General features: G+C 34.7%; 1 protein-coding gene across 3 annotated transcripts in view; it reads left to right on the top strand.

Annotated features, from left to right (window-relative positions):
* GLRB (glycine receptor beta) overlaps nt 1–19665 on the top strand; it is a 96292-nt gene that overhangs the window by 29940 nt on the left and 46687 nt on the right. For all 3 annotated transcript variants that reach the window (XM_010358044.2, XM_010358042.2, XM_010358043.2), the window contains exons 3-4: nt 13284–13390; nt 15073–15140. In XM_010358044.2, coding sequence (XP_010356346.1) covers nt 13284–13390; nt 15073–15140 — 175 coding nt within the window. The remainder of the gene's footprint in view (nt 1–13283; nt 13391–15072; nt 15141–19665) is intronic.

The raw sequence follows: 19665 nt of genomic DNA on the forward strand, positions 1-19665 counted from the left end.
TTCAGCCTATGTGTGCCCTTAAATCAAAAGTAGATCTCTTTTTAAAAAAAAAAAAAAATTATACCAAAATTAAAATAATTTAACCATCACCCATTATAGTAATACGACACTCTTTATTAGACTATATATAACTTTACCAACAAGTTTTACATTTTAGCATCCTTTCATTTTAAGTTGAAGAACTCCCTTTAGCATTTCTTATAAAGCATATCTAGTGGTGATGAATTCCCTCAGCTATTGTTTGTCTTGGGAAAGTTGTTCCTTCATTTTTGATGGGCAAGTTTGCCATGTAGAGTACTCTTGGTTGAGTTTCTTTTCTTTTTTCTTTCTTTCAGCTCTTTGAATGTATCATCCCACTGCCTTTTGAGAATGTATGATTTTTTGCAGAAAAATCCACTGATAGTCTTATGGAGGTTCACATGTACTTGACAAGTGGCTTTTAGCCTGATGCTTTGCTAATTCTCTCTGTCTTTGCTTTTGACAATGTCATTAGAATGTGCATGTTGATTAGATATCAACTGGACTACAACAAGGAATACCTTGAGAGCTGGTAAAGTGTTATCTTTGGGTGTGTCTGTAAGGGTGTTTTCAGAGTAGATAGGCATGTGAGTTGGTGGACTGAGTAGGGAAGATCTGCCTTCTATGTGGGTGAACTACTACCCAATTGGATGGGGGCCTGAATATAATAAAACAGCAGAAGATAGGTGAATTCTTTCTCTCTTTCTCTTTTTTTCCTGGAGCTAGGACAACCTTTTCTCTTTCCCTTGGACATCAGAACTTGAGGCTCCCTGGTCTTTGGATCCTGGGACTTATACCAGCACCATCTATGTTCTCAGGCTTTCAATATCAAACTGAGAATTACACCATCACCTTCCCTGGTTCTGAGATTTTTGGACTTGGACTGAACCATGCTACTGGCATTGCAGGGTGTCCAGCTTGCAGATAGCCTGTCCTAAGACTTCTCAGCCTCTTTAATTGAATGAGCCAATACCACTATTAAATCTCGTCTTCTATATACTGCCTTTTTAAAAAAATACAAATTAAAGGTTTGTGGCAACCCTGCATTGAGCTAGTCTATTGGCATCATTTTTCCAACAGCCTGTGTTCCCATTGTGTCTCTGTGTCATGTTTTGGTAATTCTCACAATATTTCAGTCTTTTGATTAGTATTATATCTGTTAGAGTGATTTGTGATCAATGAACTTTGGTATTACTGTTGTAATTGTTTTGGGGTGCCACAAACCATGCCCATCTAAGAGTGCAAACTTACTAAATGTGGTGTATGAACAACTGGGAGTCTGTCTTTTCATCTCCCTCCCTCTCGTCAAGCCTTCTTATTCTCTGAGATACAACAACATTGAAATTAGGCCAATTAATATCTCTACAATTGTCTCTAAGTTTTCAGGTGAAAAGAAGGGCTGCATGTCTCTCACTTTAAATCAGAAGTTAGAAATGATTAAGCTTAGTGAGGAAGGTATGTCAAAAGCCAAAACAGGCTGAAAGCTAGGCCTCTTTGTCAAACGGCCAGGTTGTGAATGCTAAGAAAAGGTTCTAGAAGGAAATTAAAAGTGCCATTCTCATAGCACATTAATGATAAGGAAGTGAAACAGTCTTATTGCTGGGTTGGAGAAAGTTTGAGTGGTCTAGATAGAAAACCAAATGACCCATGACATTCCCTTAAGCCAAAGCCTAATCCTAAGCAAGGCCCTAACTCTTTTTAATTCTGTGAAGGCTAAGAGAAGTGAGGAAGCTGCAGAAGAAAATTTGGAAGCTAGCAGAGGTTGGTTCATGAGGTTGAAGGAAATAAGCCATTTGCATAACACAGAAGTGTGAGGTGCCACAGCAAGTATTGATGTTGAAGCTACAGCAAGGTATCGAGAAGATCTAGCTAAGATCATTGATGAAGGTGAGTATACCAAACAGCAGATGTTCAATGTGGATGAAACAGCCTTATACTGGAAGAAGATGCCATCTTTCATAGCTAGAGAGAAGTCAATGTCTAGTTAAAGAACAGGCTAACTCTCTTGTTAAGGGCTAACGCAACTGGTGACTTGAAGTTGAAGTCAATGTCCATTTATCATTCCTAAAATCCTAGGGCCTTTAAGAATTTTGCAAGATCTTCTCTGTCTGTGCTCCGGAAATGAAACAACAAAGCCTGGGTAACAGCACATCTGTTTACAACATGGTTTACTGAAAATTTTAAACATACTATTAAGACCTACTCTTCATGAAAAAAAGACTCATTTTCAAACATTACTGCTCATTGACAATGCACCTGGTCACCCAAGAGCTTTGACAGAGATGTATTGTACAAGGAGTTGTTTTCATGCCTGCTAACACAACATCCATTCTTCAGACCATGAATCAAGGAGTCATTTTGACTTTCAAGATTTATTATCTAAGAAATACATTTAGTAAGGCTATAGCTGTCACAGATAGTAATTCCCCTGATGGATCTGGGCCAAATACATTGAAAACCTGGAAAGGATTCACTATTCTGGATACCATTAAGAACATTTGTGATTTATGAAAGGAAGTCAAAGTATCAACATTAACAGGATTATAACTTTTTTGGATGACTTTGAGTAGTTCAAGACTTCAGTGGAGGAATTAACTGCAGAGATGGTGGAAATAGCAAGAAAACTTAAATTAAAACTGGAACCTGAAGACGTGACTGAATTGTTGCAATTTCATGATAAAGCTTGAACAGAAGAGGCGTTGATTCCTATGGATGAACAAAGAAGTGGTTTCCTAAAATGGATTCTACTCAGATCTTCTGGTGAAGATACTGAGAAGAATGTCAAAATGACAACACAGGATTTTGATTATTACATGGACTTAGTTTATAAAGCAGCAGAAGTTTGAGAGGATTGACTTCAATTTTGAAAGATGTTCTGTAGATAAAAGGCTATCAAACAGCCCTGCATGTTAGAGACACATCTGCCATACAAGGAAGGGTCCATTGATCCAGCAAACTTCACTTTTGTCTTATTTTAAGAAATTGCCACAGCCACCGCAACCTTCAGCAAGCACCAGTTTCATCAGTCAGCAGTCATCAACATCAAGGCAAGACCCTCTTATCAGCAAAAAAGAAGAAATCTTGTTTAAAGCTAAGATTATTGTTAGCATTTTTTAGTGATATTTTAAAATTAAGATATGTTTATTATTTTATACATTTAGCAGACTACAGTTTAGTTTCTTATATGCACTGGGAAACCAAAACATTTGTGTGACTAACTTTATGGCAATATTCACTTTGTTGTAGTGGTTTGGAACTGATCCCTAAATATGTCTGAGGTATGGCTGTATTTCCTATTGGTTCTGTCTTTCTGGAGAAACTGGACTAATACAATTTGTGTGTATTACTTTAGCTTTATCTTTTTGGGGGCTTTCTGGGATTTCTGAAACTGGATGTTCATTTCCTTCCTCAGATTTGGGAAGATTTTAGCCATTATTTCTTAGAATTAGTTTCCTCATTATTTCTCCCTTTTTTCTTCTTCTGTTATTCCCATAATGCCTATCTTGATCTGCTTGATGGAATCTGTAGTAAAAGCCTAAGTGTCTTTTTTACACTATACTTTCCAGTAGAATACTTCTGACACAAGATGTGTGTGTGGCATTTTGCTTCAGATGACAACCAGTCAGTTCTCCAGTGAATACCAATTGTTTGCCCTATAATTTATTTTTAAATTCTATTTTCCTGGAGATAGTGTTGGATCACAAAGCTTGAAGGCTCAGTCCAAGAAGACTGCTCTGCACTTCAGATGCCAATAACAAGTCCCAGGTTGTGTCCTGTACTTCTGACTAACTGACCGTAAATCTGGTTTCCCCTGATCATGTCCTTGGGTTTGATTAATATGCTAGAGCAGCTCACAGAGCTCAGGAAAACACTTCACTTCACTTATTTTTACCCATTTATTGTGAAGGAATTATACAAAGGATACAGTTGAACAGGCAAATGGAGAATATGCATAGAACGAGGCATGTGAGAAGGGGCATAAAGCTTCCATGCCCTCTCTGGGTACACCATCTTTTACAGTCCTGTATGTCTCCAGCTTTCTGGAAGCTCTCTAAACCCAGTCTTTTGAGTTTTTTATAGAGGCATCATTATACCGCCATGATTGATGAAATCTTCGGCCATTGGTGATCAACTCAACCTTCAACCTTTCTCCCCTCCCTGAAGGTCGGAGGGTGGGAGTAAGGCTGAAAATCTCAACTTTCTAATCATGTTTCATCTTTCTGGTGACCAGTCTCCATCCTGGGGCTATTCTAGGGGCCATGAACTGCCAGTCATCTTATTAGCATACGGAAGACACTCAACACACCAGAGTGTTTACAGGTTTTAGGAGTTTACAGGTTCTAGGAAACAAGAATGAAGATCAAATATATATATATCTTATTATAAATTACAATATCACAGTTTTTATAAGACCCTTAAGTTTTCTTCACTCTTTTTTTTTCTTTTTTTGCTCTGGATAATTTTAAATGACCTGTTTTTATGTTTGTTCATTCTTTCTTCTGCTTGTTCTAATGTGCCACTGAATTTTTCTATTGAATTTTTTAGTTTATTATATTATTCAGCTTCAAGGTTTCTGCCTGCTTCATTTTAAAATTTTCTCTCTTCGTTGAATTTCATACTTTGTGCATTGTTCTCCTGAGCATGTTGAACATTCTATTATTTATAAAGATATGACTGTTTATTTTAAATTTTCTGTCAAATAATTCATATATTTCCATTTTGTTGGGGTTGGTTTTTGGAAGTTATGTTTTACTCCTTAGTTTGGATCATGTTTGCTTGTTTCTTCATTTTTCTTGAGTCTTTGTGCTGTTATCTATGCAGCAGAAAAACCTCTACATCTCCCAGTCTCCACAGATTGATCCTGTGCTAGAGAAGACTTTCACCATTCAACCTGGCCAGTTTCTGGGTCTCTCAAACCTTCTTGGTAGTCTAAATCATTGTCTTTTTTTTTTTTTTTTTTTTTTTTTAGTGGCTCCCAGGTGTCCAGAGTGTGTTAGGCCCTGTCTATCCTCCAAGAAAGGTGGGTAGAAGTAAATTCCTCTGGTAGCTCTTGGAGGAGTTGGAATGCCAGAACTGTGATCCAGCTCTTTTCCTTCCCCAAGAATAATCTGAGCTCTGGTGTTTTTTATGTGCTCACTCTGTGTTGAGCTGGGGTAGCATCTGTGATGAGTTCTGCACACCTGTTCAAAGTACCACTTTGTTCTTTGTAGACTTCAGTGGTCTAGTGTATACTGGGCCCTATCAGTGCTGTGAGACAGATGAGAGAAAAGCCAGTCCCTTGAGTAGCACCAGAAAAAGTTGGGCTGGTAGACATGTGGTTCAAGTGTTCTCAGGGAGAAGCTGGGAGCTAGGGCTTACTTCCCTTCCTTGTTGTGCACTGAGCTTTGGGGAGGAGCTGTGGCATGTCTTCATGCTAGTGCAAACTGTTACTTTTTTCTCTGTAGTCCTCAGGGGCTTAGTGTACTAGTGTATGCTGTGCTTTATCAGCTTTCCAAGACAGGAGAGATAGAAAACAGTCTCTCTGGTGGTACATGCAAAAGCTGAGATGCTAGGTGTATGGTCCAACTGCTTCACTCCAGAGGAAGAAACTGTAAGCTGAGGACTACTTCATGATTATATTATGCTGTGTTGGGGTTTTAAGGGTGGGGATTAGGGCTGGAGGATGTCTTATTTTCCTACGAGTTCAATGTGACTGATTTCATACTCAACTGAGGTACAGAAGACTCTCAACTAGTTTTAGAATTTCTCACAAAGATTGATCCATTTTTTGTTGCATTGTTATGTCCTTGAGGGGAGGAGGAGTTCAGGGCTTCCTTTTTCACTGTCTTGGGGACATCACTCCTAGTGAAACAGACTTTTCAATAGAGTCATATGCACTCTCTCATTCATTTCTTCACCTATTACTATTCTATCAACTCCAATCTAGCTTCCGCCTCTTTCTCAACTGAAAAACAGTTCTTTCTTTTGCTAAATCCCATAGAAAGCTGTCAGTCCTCATCTCAACCTCTCAGCAACTTTTGGCCCTGTTAGCCAACTCTTCCATGAAATATTCTTTTGAGTTCTGTTGATACCACACACTGCTGGATTTACCCCTTCTTCCTGGCTATTTGTTCTTTGAATTATTGGCTTATCTTTTCCTATCTGCTCATTAAATGTTGCAGTTCCTCACATTTCAATTCCATGTCTTTTTTTTTTTTAACTATAAACTCTCTTTTCAAACAAGTAATTCTTCTGATCATTAAAATCATCTGAAGAACTTTTTAAAAACCCTGATGCCTGGGCCACATCCAAAACTAATTAAATCTAGATATGGGCGATGGGGTGAGGTATCAGTAGTTTCTAGAACTCCTCAGCTGAATCTAATCTATTTTCAAGCCTGAGAATCCATAACCAAATTTATCTAAACTCACAGCTTTAAATATCATTTTTTGTATCAGAATAAGGATCATGTGTGTTTGATTCTCAAGCACATAACCAGTACATGGCAAGTGCATGGCACATAGGAAATTCTCAGAAACTGTTAAATGAATTAAGGAAAGGCTAAAGTGAGAGAGAAATTTAGCATATTGGTGGTTGCATAACTGGTAAAGCTCCTTAAGGAAACTTGGATATTTAGTTGATGTTTGTAGGTTAAATTCTTTTAGAGACAGAGACGTTGAGATGAAAATTTGCATGAAAAAAGGGATTACTTTTGAGAACATGTCTTAAGAGGGAGTAAAGCAGGCTTAAACACAGGAACAGTGGGGTTGCAACTGAGTGATCAGTCCATGCCATTGGGAACTCTGAAGATGGGATGGCCCTTCAGAGTGTCTCAATTAGTAGAAAGGGACCCAGCCACCTTTACATACCCATATCAAAGTCACTGGGTATAGGCTGCCTCTAGGACAAGACACCTTACTTCAGCTGGAGGCTATTCCAGAAGACACTCAGCTCTGAACTGTAGGCACCCAACATTCCCAGTAGCAAGCTCATTTCTGGAGGGGTGACCTTGATGGTGGGGCACGGCAGCATGTACTACAGGTGGAATCAGATTGTCAACGGAATGAGCTCTGAGACCTCACCTGATTTAACCTTTGGTTTAAAGGTGAGTATACTGAAGCCCACAGAGGGTCAGTGCTTTGCCCAGTATCATGTGGCAATCTTGCAGTCCATCTGGAGTTAGAACACTAATCTCTTGACTCTAAGAGACATGTTTTTCAATTATACCCACATTTTATTCAACTTTAGTGTGTATGCATATGTGTGTGTGTAACTTTTTGTATAGACATTTTCGTTGGGCCAGGAGGGCAATATTTTTAAGTTTTTGCTATATATGGAAAATTGAGAAAAGCTAAGTATCATTGCAGTTGGTTGCAGAGTTAGAAGTCTTAACTATGGATTTGTACTTGCTGGGCCAGGATGTAATTTTATTCTGTTTAGTATGGAAAGTAATGGCACAGTAAACATTGTGTTTAGATTGATGTTTAATTCTTTATGTCATGAGCTTTGGAGCGCATAGCAAACCCATTAGAAGTGGTGAGAATGTATAATGTTTTACAGTTGAGCAACATATGATAGAAGTAGAAAATACTTCTATCATGGTTTTCATAGAATAAGTAATCTCACATGTGATATGAAGTTAAAAGTGACCAACAGATAGCCTTCAATGAGATTTGCAAATTGCTGGTATTCAAAATCCAGCATCTCTCCAAATACACGCTTCTACTTTATGCAGAATATTTTTTCTTTGAGCCATGAATGATGTAATTGTATAATTGGAGCTAGAGAAGATTTGAAAATGTTTCCACAGGCTACAACAGTTCCTGAAACCCAGTTGAGGGGATAAATAACATGAATGTTGCAGAACACTCTTCTTAATTATGACTCTTGGCCCATAATAACATGACAGACTTTGCCACACACATACACATCTACTCATAAACACATTCTTTTCAAATAAGTTTAGACTAATCTTGTAAAAGGTATCACTCACTGTCTGCATTCATAAAACTGTTCACAGTTTAATCTGTGAAAACAGAATGGAAAATAAATCCAGAAACTGTCAAGAGAGGTGATAGTAAACTATAGGATAAGTAGGAAAACACAAAAATAAAAAACACTCCACAATAATTACACAGTTATGTGTATTCATGAATAACTACCAATTTAACTTATTGGCTGGATACATAAAGTGTTTGTCTTTGTATATCTATTTATCTATCTGATTATCTAAAAATAGATAATCAGATATCTAAATATCTGATAAATAGATAACTAGATAACTAGATAAATAATCTGCTGAGGAGAGTGCCTGTGGAGTTTCTCTGCCATGAAGTTACTCTTTCCCCCCGCACTTTGCAGACTGAACTCTTTGGAATGGAGTCACTATGCACAGCCCACACTAAGGAGTGGTGAGCTATTTTCCACCAATTAAAAAGCAGAAGATCTACAGCAGTTATTTGGAATTCTTCATGAGTGATTTGTTAATATTTCCCCATTTATTCAATTCTTATTTTTATCTGTATGGACTCTGAGATTTCTATTTTGTACTATAATACAATACTACTTTATTTTGTTGCTCACATCATGACAGCTTTGGCCACTGGGAACCCTCTCAGTTTTGGTTCCAATGTCCCTCTGTTGACATATTTCCATTACGGTGCTTTTTTTTTTTTTTTTTTTTTTTTGGTCTGAACACTTGTTTAATTTCTGTTACTGTAAGATACCTGCTCTTTAAAAAAAATTGTCTCCTCATTTCACTTTATATGATGTTACCAGCTTTAAAATAATGACTAATAACATCACAGTTGCCACTATTTACGGTTATATTGTTTACTTTGATATAATTCCTTTCTGAGTCCTTTTAGTGAAGTATTCAGAAAGGGAATCTTCCATCTAAAACCTCCTCCAACAATAATACCTTGTGTTTTCTTGTATCTTGCTGTGTCTGAAAAGCAGAATTAACAGTAAGCAAAACATCCCACAGAGTCAGAATTGCTTGCTGTAGAAGGGAGGATGATTGATCTGTTTCCATGAAAAATTTCTTAACCTGTGGTCTACTGGTCCAGGACCCTCAGAAACGCAAACTTTGTGTACGCTGTTTAGGGAAGTATAGAGTTTTTATCAGATTTTTCAGAGACCTCTGTTGTCTAACAAAGAGGCAAGGAATCACTGCCTTAGAGCGTGAGAAATGATACAACCAACACATATTACATGCCTCATTCTACCCTTGTGTCTGTGGCTTTGTGTTTGTTTAAGTTCATGTCCAGCTGAAAACCGTGCAGCCCCACACTACATTCAGGTCTCAGAAGGCCTCTGACAATTGTCACTGAATTTATAGCTCTATGGAGAAATAAAACAATTCCTTTAGACTCAGATTTCTGGTTTTAGCAAGAAGATTAAGACAACATACTCATCCACACCTGTTTTGAAATGAAACTGTGCACTGTGGTCACTGGAGGGTCATGTAAAAAAAGAAGAATGTTCTACAGTTAATAGAAAATTGAGTTTCCTCCTTTGGAAATAATTTTCTGGATTTTTCCTTCAGTGCTGGAAAATATTACATCATACAGCTATACAGTCTGACACATTCCTTGCATAACTTTACATATTAGTAATGACATTGGTTCAAGTTTAGGCAAGTGAACAAAAGAGAACTGGTTGTAAAAGGCTTTTGATATCCAACTCTATTCTCTGTAGTCATTTGATCACTTTGCCCAAGTAGAATACGTTATTTTCTTAAATTAATGTCGTATTTCCAAGAAATAAATCCCGCTTTTTAATATATTGGAATTGTTGATAGATTTCTTGAAATAAAACAAAATAGCCTAGTCACATGCGTAAAACATTGGGCTGAGATTCAGAATATGAAGACTTTAATAACAAAGCAGGCATTAAGTGTGTGACCTAATTAAAATCACTTAACTCTCCTTTTTCCTGTTTATTTTGTGTAAGTAATACTAACTTACTTTCTAAATTATAAGGATATATATAGTAACATACAGACAAAAGAAAATATGTTGCATGCAAATTGTTTTAACTCTTTAGAAGGAAGTGACTATATCCATTTAATCTCTTAAACGTATTTTAGTCTGTAGAGATAATTTTAATGTTATTTTATTATTGATAAGCTAAAAATATGATTTTTACTTTTTTTAAGTGGGAAAACACTGAGTTCATGCATGTGAATATAAACTACATGGGATTTTCTTTAAATTTTAAAACATCTCTTCATTTCTAATACAAATAAATGTGAACTGTTGATTAAACATTCATGCCAAGTTACCTGCAGCTGAAACATGAAAATATATATTGACACAAATAAGAATAGAAGAAAAGGGGCCATACAATATTTGGTATATTCCCTGGGTTTTTGTTTTTTTTTGTTGTTGTTGTTGTTTTGTTTTGTTTTTTGGTTTGCTTGTTTGATTTTCAAAAGATTTTTGTCAAGCAATGTTGAGTTTTTGTTGCTAACAAACAAGAATTTGCTTTTAACTGTGGAGAGTTGCAAAAACATTTGGAGATGGTAGAAGAGTGAACTGATAGAAAGGGCCAATTTATATTTTCAGTACTAATGATTTTTAACAATGCCTAGTAAGATGAATAGAACCCAAGGTAGAATATATATGCCCTAAAGCAATATGTGTATGGATGGTAATAAGAAGACAGATAATATTTCACTTACACTATGGCAGGCTTACCATGGAGCAGGTTTCATTCTTGGCTCTACCACCTTAGAAAAATCTCTTAACCCTGCTGTGTCTTAGTTTCTTTATATACCATGTACTCTACAGATCCGTTTACTTACCTCTTACTCTTGTACCAATTTTTTTCTACCATTCTCTCCCTCGAAATAACAGCTTTCTGTGTGGTTAATATCTCTTCTGTTTAATAGCATGAACATGACTATCAAATGAAAGAATGTAGTGGACATAATGGTTGATTCTCCAATATTCATTCCACACCAGAATATTAATCTGAGCCAATCATGAATGTTTCTTCCTCCTTGCCAGTAATTAGTTCAGCAATGGTCAATGCTGGGAAGATTCTGAGGGTGGGGGAAGTCATTTCTCCTAAGAGAGTGCCCCAGGACAAAATGCTCTTCTTCCTCTGGAAATAATGAGTGGAACTGCTTACCCCTTACAGCACAGGCAACATGAGGCTGAAATATACCTAGAAGAGATGGCAGATTGGAAGTACTTGAACCAATGTGTATTTAATACTATAAAAACAGAGTAGGGAACTACAAATATATAGAAACCATGAGTCCCTCAATAATCATACTGTTTTCATTTTGTCTAGTTGGTAATATACCAATAGATAAGAAAAGAAAAGCTACAAAATCATTGCCAAGCAATATATTTATTAGTTCATGTTCATTAGTGTAAGGTTGAAGGTTGAGGCAAGATTTTACAAAGAAGATGAAGTTTAAAAGGACAGGTTTGGTTTAGATTAGTATAATAAATAATAAATAATAAATAAGAATGGAAGTTGCAATATTCCAGGAAGAGAGACTGATTCTGTGGAAGTAGGACAAAATTTGATAGTGAGATAAAGGGCTAAAGAATGAGTTTTACTGACACAGCCTACAGCTAGAAGCGGAAAAATCAGTTGGAAAGTTCTAAACTACAAAATTTAGTGTTAATTGTCTTCATGTTGTCTTTTCATTGTTTAGAAGGAATATACTTGTAAAGGATTTTATATGAAGTGACACAATAATAGCAGTCCTGAATTGATCCAATACAAGTGTATTTTGTAATCAATCAATTCTTTTTCTTCCTTTGAATGAGAAAACTTGTAGATAGGTTTGAACACTAATTTGCATCCTAATATCCAATTTTCCCACATACCTTCATTCTCTTTAGAGTTTTCCATCTTTTGATAGAGGATGACAACTGGCTGTAAGGAAGTTATAGTTTTACCTGCAATGAAATGGAAAATCTAATTACCAGCCCTCAAGTTTATGAAGCTGTGACACTGGAGCCAATAAAGCCACGAGAAGCAGTTTTTAAAAATCCGTATGATCTCTGCACTTTTGGGAGGTTTAACTGATTGATTTTCATTTTTTAAAATGCTTTGCACTCTGATCGAATTTCTGTTTGAAAGAGTTGTCTGTATCAATTCATAGTATTATTAGATTATTTCATACATTTTTTTCTGTTATATCTCACCTACAATAGTTGTCTCTTATTGGCAGATTGTATGAAAATTAACTCAGAAATGCCTAATAGATAGAGTTTTGGTTTCAATACAAAGCCAAGCCTGTTGCATCTAAGTTTCCTTCATATAAATTAATGTGATTTATGAAATTGAGACTTTTTATCATATCAATAGAGAAAATGCTGTGCTAGGTGCTCCAAGTAGAGTTTTACTCTTCCTTGTGATTGTCATGGATTTTGTGTGTGTGTAGGTAATGAGAAAAATTATTATGCATAAGACTTTATGAGGGGTAAAATAAACCAAACCCAAACAAAAACAACAAAACGTTTTCTTTGGCTTCCAAGAAAGTGCCTTTCTAAAAAGGGGCTCTTAAGCAACCACCAATTTTGTCACTTACCATTATTCAAAGTTAATTAAAAAAGCAAAACAATGCAGACTTTCCTCTTCTTAATAAAGAGTTGATGACAAATATATACAGAAAAGCAGTAGGTAGTTATCTCTTACAGCTCTGTATAATATAGAGGAGTTTACTTGTTTCATTTATCTGATAATAGTGAAAAGTCTTTTACCAATTCCCTTCCGCCTCTCAGGCTGCCATATTTTACTGAGTGAGGAAAATGTTCACTGTATTTCTTGGGGAATATCATTTTATAAATGTCAGCATGATTGTCTTATGAATTCTTAGACCATCTCTCTGGTCAGATCGTTTTTGTGTTGGCAGGTTAATATTACACATTTTTCAAAAAATGTTCTTTGCTGTTTTTTTTTCTCACTATGTGCGCTTCGTTTTTACTTACCTAGATTTCGATGGCAGGTTGCTTCAGAAAAGTAAGCTGTCTCCTTAATTTTATTTTATAGAAGGTAACATGGAGTATTTAGAGCAATGTTTCATACATTTAGTAAAGTTAATTGTTAAAAATTATATATATATATATATATATATGTATTTTAATAACGCTGCCTTTTGGGTTTTTAACAATGTTTACTAGTCTCTATTTCTATTTGAAAAAGCCATACTATAGTTGTGGATTTGTCTCAAAAAGGCAGTCTTTCCTCACAATGAGAATTACCCATTTCTGTTGTTTGCTATTTATAACTACTTATCAGGATTTTTCTCTCTCTTATAGCCAGCAGTCAGCAGAGGACCTTGCCCGAGTACCTGCCAACTCCACTAGCAACATCTTGAACAGGTTATTGGTCAGTTATGATCCCAGGATAAGACCAAACTTCAAAGGTTTGTCTCCCCCATATAAATTTTCATTTTTATTGTTTAAAAATTAATTTTATATGTATAGAACTTTGTGATATTTTATATGTATATGCGTTGTGATATTCAAAAGAGTAAGATTTTAAAGTGACATGTAACAAAAATGTCCTTAAGTTCAGAGCAATTCAATGCCTAAAATATCCAAAGATAAGTAAAATATGAATTCTCATTGCTTTATGGGTTACCTGTTTTTAAAAATTCAGAAAAGGATATACTGTGAATTAATAGGCTAACCTCTGTAATGAGTTTGCTAAGTACTATTCTTAACCTTAGTGCTTTAAAATTTAGACTCTGGAAATAGACTTGGCTTTCATTCACAGACACCAGAGTTATAATGTGCAGAATGATGATTTTCTTATTTAGGGAAAGAGAACAGTTCTGATGTATATTTAGAGTCTTTCTTACATTTTGTTAGTATTTCACATTAGTAGAAAATTCTCTCTATTCTTTTGCTGAAAAAATGATGGCTGTGTGATTTTTAAAAGCATGTTGGCTTTGTGAATAAAAGTGACGATGTATTCTACCACATAGATTATTTTTATTCCAATTAGATATTACCATTTATCACACCTTTTAAAAACCAAGACTATGCTTACAATAAAATAAGCCAAGAGCAGATTGTACAGTTGTATAGACCTTTTTTTGTACTTTTGATGAATTAGAAAAAAGCTATATGAGCAAAATCTCCTCTGGAAAACTATAATCCTTGCTGCTGGTTAAGGACAGGTATTAATGTAGATCAGATTAACAGTATAAGGTTTGATTTTTTTTTTTTTTTTTTTTTTTTTTTGCCTTTAGAAAAAAACAAGTCTGCAGCTGCTTCTAGTCAACTGAAGTTATACAACTATGTTGTAAAAATGGGTTTTTGTTCATTACCGGGACCTATTCAGTTACTTTCAACGACAGCCATGGTCTGGGTTGTCACATGTCTACCACATATTGATTCACCACCTGTTTTTCATCAGTTAGTGGTTATGTGGCTAAAAGGCTAAATTCACATTTTCCCTTTGTTAGCCCAACCAGCAGCCACAATGAGTTGAAAAAAAAAAAAATAGAAAGAAATTTGCAACGTTATACCTTAGTTCTCACTCCATGAACTTTCTAATTATTTTTCAGAAGGTCAGGTAAAAATCTTTGTAATGAGTCTGCTATGTGTCCAATTAGCTTTACATTTTCATGAATTAAAAATTAAAATGTAATAATTATAAGTAAAATTTATTGAATACTGTTTTATCTATTAAAGTAAGAATTTGAACTAATTAGAAAAATGCAAAAAAATTAAACCCTGTTTTCAAAATGATTTTTAAAGAATAATTTTTAGTTCCTTAAAGTAAATGTATTAGGGCAATTTAAAAAAAGATTTAAAGGTAAATGTATTTTGCAGAGTCTCTACAATTTAAGACATAATTCTTCCTGAAACAAAAGAACATTATAAAATACAATTGAACTCATTTTTTATTTGTGTTATGATTCCTATTTAGAAAAAATAAGTTAATAGTAATTATGAATATGTTATACTGAGACCATAGATTTTGCATTCCATATGAAGTGGAAAAAATATGATAATTAAATGTATAAACCAAAAAACTATGATAACTCTGACCAAGCTTTTTACAGCTAGTAAATATATTCTTAATTTTTATTCATAGGCATTCCTGTTGATGTAGTAGTCAACATTTTTATTAACAGTTTTGGATCCATTCAAGAAACAACAATGGTAAGATTGTAATTAATTTAATATTTTGTCAAATATTTCAATAGAGGAGATAGTGAAGTAACATAAAAACTGAAAAATAAGGAGCAACTCAAAACATGCCTGCCATTTCCTAGTATAAAATATCCACATTTCTAGATTTTGTTAAATCAGTGATTTCAGTTACCCAAATAATTTTGCAATTCAAGTTTAGTTTTAATGTTGCATTCAAACTTACAGACTTAAAAGAGTTGATGTATTCCCCCTGAAAAGCTGTGATTGGATACAACCTGGAGAAAGGATTTATGCCATGAAGACTCTTGGGCAGCAGTTTTTGTTTTTCAATATGCTTATGTGTTGGAACATTAAAAAATGTTTTAAGTATTCAAGTTTTTTCTTCCAGTTTTCTGAGGAGAATCCTTGTTTTATCTGTTATGTTCATTTTGTGATATGTAGAGCAGAGAATTGTAAGAAGCAAATAAGAAAATTGATTTTCATAAGATAGGGCAATGTGAACGTCTTGAAAGGATGGCTCAGCAAGATGAAAAGGGCGGGAAAAGGCAGGAGAAGACTAGGAAGGAGTGACAAGCAGACTCGTGTCTTGAAAGGAATAGGAAAGAGGTTCGAGAGAGGTTTGGCTGTTGTCCATGATAAGTTGGACTTTTGGGACAAAGTTTTTGATAAAATAATAGTAGATTTCCTAAGCCTTTTAAAAGCCATTTGATAAAGTCTGTTTGCTTGTTAAGGTTTTAGAATATTAAATTTGTGTTATTTTTGACAAACCACACAGTGAAATAATACTTCAGGTGGAAGAAAGAAGACCTAAGGATTTTTTCCTGTATTTTTGGGAGATACTTATATTTTATTAAATAATAATATAAGACTTTGATTGCAAGCCTAGTAAGAATGGCAAAAGTACAGTCTAATTTTCCTGAGACCATCTCAGACTAGTAAAATAATTACTTCAAATATTTACTCCATTATTCCTAGTAGCAGCAGCATAGCATAGTATAAAAGCAATTGTATATTACATTTAATTAATGACACCTATTTTATATTTTAATTGTGATGTGAGTGTTATTTATTTGTAGAAGTATATCGTTAAGCTGGATAATGGACAACGTGTAGATATTTTAGGTAATTATTTAAAAGATTTGGGGATTATGTCCAAAATTCACTTCCAGTGACTTTTTACATCATTTAAATAACATAGACATGCATTATAAATCACTAGGAGACCTTTCTGAAATAAAATATAAACTACTATATATGACTCGAGACAGTATAGCACTCATTAACTGAAAATGTGGTTAATCTATCTATGTACTTCACTTTCCAAGAGTGAGGTATATCATTTTCTCAAGGTAAAACTTTTCAGGAATCTATTTGACTCCACACCCTGTTATGCACCCTGGTTATCTAGCATGACACCACTACACTAATACTGAAACACAGCTATCAAGCTATTACATCCTATAGGAAACACCCCCACTCTTTATCTTGCATGCCTCTCTGATCAGATCCAAGAGAGTGTTAGGTCAGATAATGCAAGGATCTTTTTTCTCTTTTGCATATGTCATAGCTCAGTAGGTATCATTAATGTGTCTATTTTGTAATAAATACTGAATTCCTTCCAAATATCAGGAAGGAATTCTGGTAGGTCTCATTAGTAGTTACTTGATTATATTGAGTTGAAAATACCAGGGAACATGCAATATTTAAATAATTTTTTACAGAGTTTTGATGATTATGGTAAAATATTTCATCATTTCTAATATTATATCCTCTCACTCTTGTGCACAGACCCATCCCAGTAGTTAGCCAAGAAGAACTTACCCTTGGCACCATATTCGATACATTCTCACCGTGGGGTCTTTGCCCTTGCTTTTTGTTCTTGACCTTCTTCTCTTATCTTCTAAACAGAAATTTTTATGGCTGTTCTCACTCACTTTGTGCACTCTTTTCAATCTAGGTTTTTCATTTCTATTATTTGCCTGTTTAATAGCTTCTATACTGTAATTAAATTATTTTTGTATGTATTTCTTTTATTCTCTAATTGACTATAAAACTCATAAAGTTAGCAATAATGTATTCTACTTCTTCGTTTTCCATAAAATACAGAAGACATTAGTCACTCAATAAATAATGAACACACAAATAAATATTTTTTATATTAGCTAATAGTGAATGAATAAATGAACAAATAAATTTGCTCTTTGCTTAGTTAAGTAAAATGGTTGGTGGAACAAATTTAAACAGTAGACTAATGTTGAGCATTTAGATGTCTTAATAACAGACTGAATAATGTCATTACTACAGAGTGTAATTTTGAAAACTTTGGAAACCTTTATCTAAAAGAGTCAAATTATTTATATTTGTTATTTCTTTGATCATATAGCCTGGATGAAAACCAATCTGCCCTTCACTTTATATTGACCAGACATAGCCTAAACGTTTAAGATCAGAACTATACTCATTAAATAGATGTAAAATTCCATTTTATCATAATTATTCTTTTTTGCTTCCAGCAATATTTATTTTATATACCCTTATAAAGTAGAATTGTACACATACATCATTTTACGGTCGTATTTTATGTATTTGCTCAGTCTTCTCAAGGCAAATGCTCTATTACCTTGTTGCTTAATAGTTAGGAAAGCATAAGTTATTATATGAGTAACATTAAAATATCTTCCAAAGGAAAAAGAAGTAGGCAACACTTATTCTTCATAATTTGTTATAAACAATGATCAGAAAATAATAGTGATGACTGAAAAGCATAACCCAAAAGGGTATTCATGTCTGGACAGGAGTTATATCATGAGAGGATACTTCTTCAAAACTAACAAAAATAAAGGAAGTCTTGGCTGGGCACAGTGGCTCATGCCTGTAATCCCAGCAACTTGGGAAGTCTAGGCAGGTGGATCACTTGAGGTCAGGAGTACAAGACCAGCCTAGCCAACACTGTGAACCCCATCTGTACTAAAAATACAAAAAAAAAAAAAAAAAAAAAAGAATTAGCCAGGCATGGTGATGCGCACCAGTAATCCCAGCTACTTGGGAGGCTGAGGCTGGAGAATCACTTGAATCCAGGAAGTGGAGGTTGCAGTGAGCTGAGATCGTGCCAACTTGGGAGGCTGAGGCTGGAGAATCACTTGAATCCAGGAGGTGGAGGTTGCAGTGAGCTGAGATCGTGCCAAAGGAAGTCTTAACATTTAAAAAGCTTCAGTATTGCCCTGTACTTTCCTCTGAAGTTTAAACCATTCTGCTTCAGCCGGTAGTGCTTATTAAAGAAAGCACAATGCAAAACACAGAGCCTGGGAGTAGATATAACATGAATAGCCACAAGTCAGGTGTCAGAAAGATGGAGGGCAACTTTTAAAGGAAGAGGGGCAGCCCATTTCATCAGTGGATAATGTTGATTATCAAAGAAAGAAGCAAGCAAGGTTATTGGCATTAATGTTATTGTCAGGAAAGTTTAACCAATTCTACTCGAAAAAAAATTCTTTCTGCTTTTTGTTTTCTCTAAATTTAGATGCTGAGTGTTGCTGGCTAAACTAGAAGTCGTCTCACATTATTCATAAACTATAATTGTGTAGTGGAGGAAAAATTACAGCCATATTAATAAACCTTAAGCTCTTCCATATCTCTGTGGTTGTATGCTTCTTCAGCCTGTTTTATGGCCTCATTGTGAAGCTTTATAGTTCCTATTTCTTATGTCTGTGTGCTCGTTTGTATTTTGCTACCTTACATTTTTGTAAGGTATACTTATCAATACTATAAGTAGGTATTTACCAGCATAAACACTAGCATCACCAAAATCGTCAAATAAATGTTATCATCCCAATTTGAAGTTCCTGGAACAATCAGTTCTAGTTCCATCAGTTTATGTACTACTGCTTGTAAGAGCTGAAATAAGAGCATTCAAAACAGTGAGAAGAATGATTTGTCAGGGGCTAGGTGACATCTGTTCTACAGTTATCCTTACAATATTTGTTGAGTTTCCATTCCGTTCCTAACTTTGACTTTAATCTGCAGGATTTTCATAATTGAAAATGTGAACTATTGAACTTATGTGGGGAAAATTGGGATGGTGTATTGTCATAATCTATACACTGACACTTTGCCTTATCAGAAATACATAAGAGCTCTTTCATGGAAATGAAAGCCTGTTTATACAATCCATTTTCTTTCTTTAGTTTAGGCATGCTTTGTAATTATATTGAATTATTATTGCACTATAATTCATGATCCTGCCAGACTTTCTATGCCTTTTTGTTCCATGACTTTTTGTTTATTTTAATAATAGATTGCAACTCCTTTTGGGAAACACAGCTGTGACTGTCAAGAAAAAAAAATCATATTTGGGATCCACTAAAAATGCTTGATTCTAGTTCTTGGTAATTACTCATCTTTGTTGTTTTAAAACAATTTTATTTTATATATTTTTATATTTCAATTTAAAATGCTTTCCTTAAAACTTGCCTTAGTTTACTATTCTTTATATTTTGTTTTTGTTGTTTTAAAGCATGTATTATAGAATAATGGA

Source organism: Rhinopithecus roxellana, chromosome 2 (assembly GCF_007565055.1).
Source record: "Rhinopithecus roxellana isolate Shanxi Qingling chromosome 2, ASM756505v1, whole genome shotgun sequence".
NCBI classification, from domain to species: Eukaryota; Metazoa; Chordata; class Mammalia; order Primates; family Cercopithecidae; genus Rhinopithecus; species Rhinopithecus roxellana.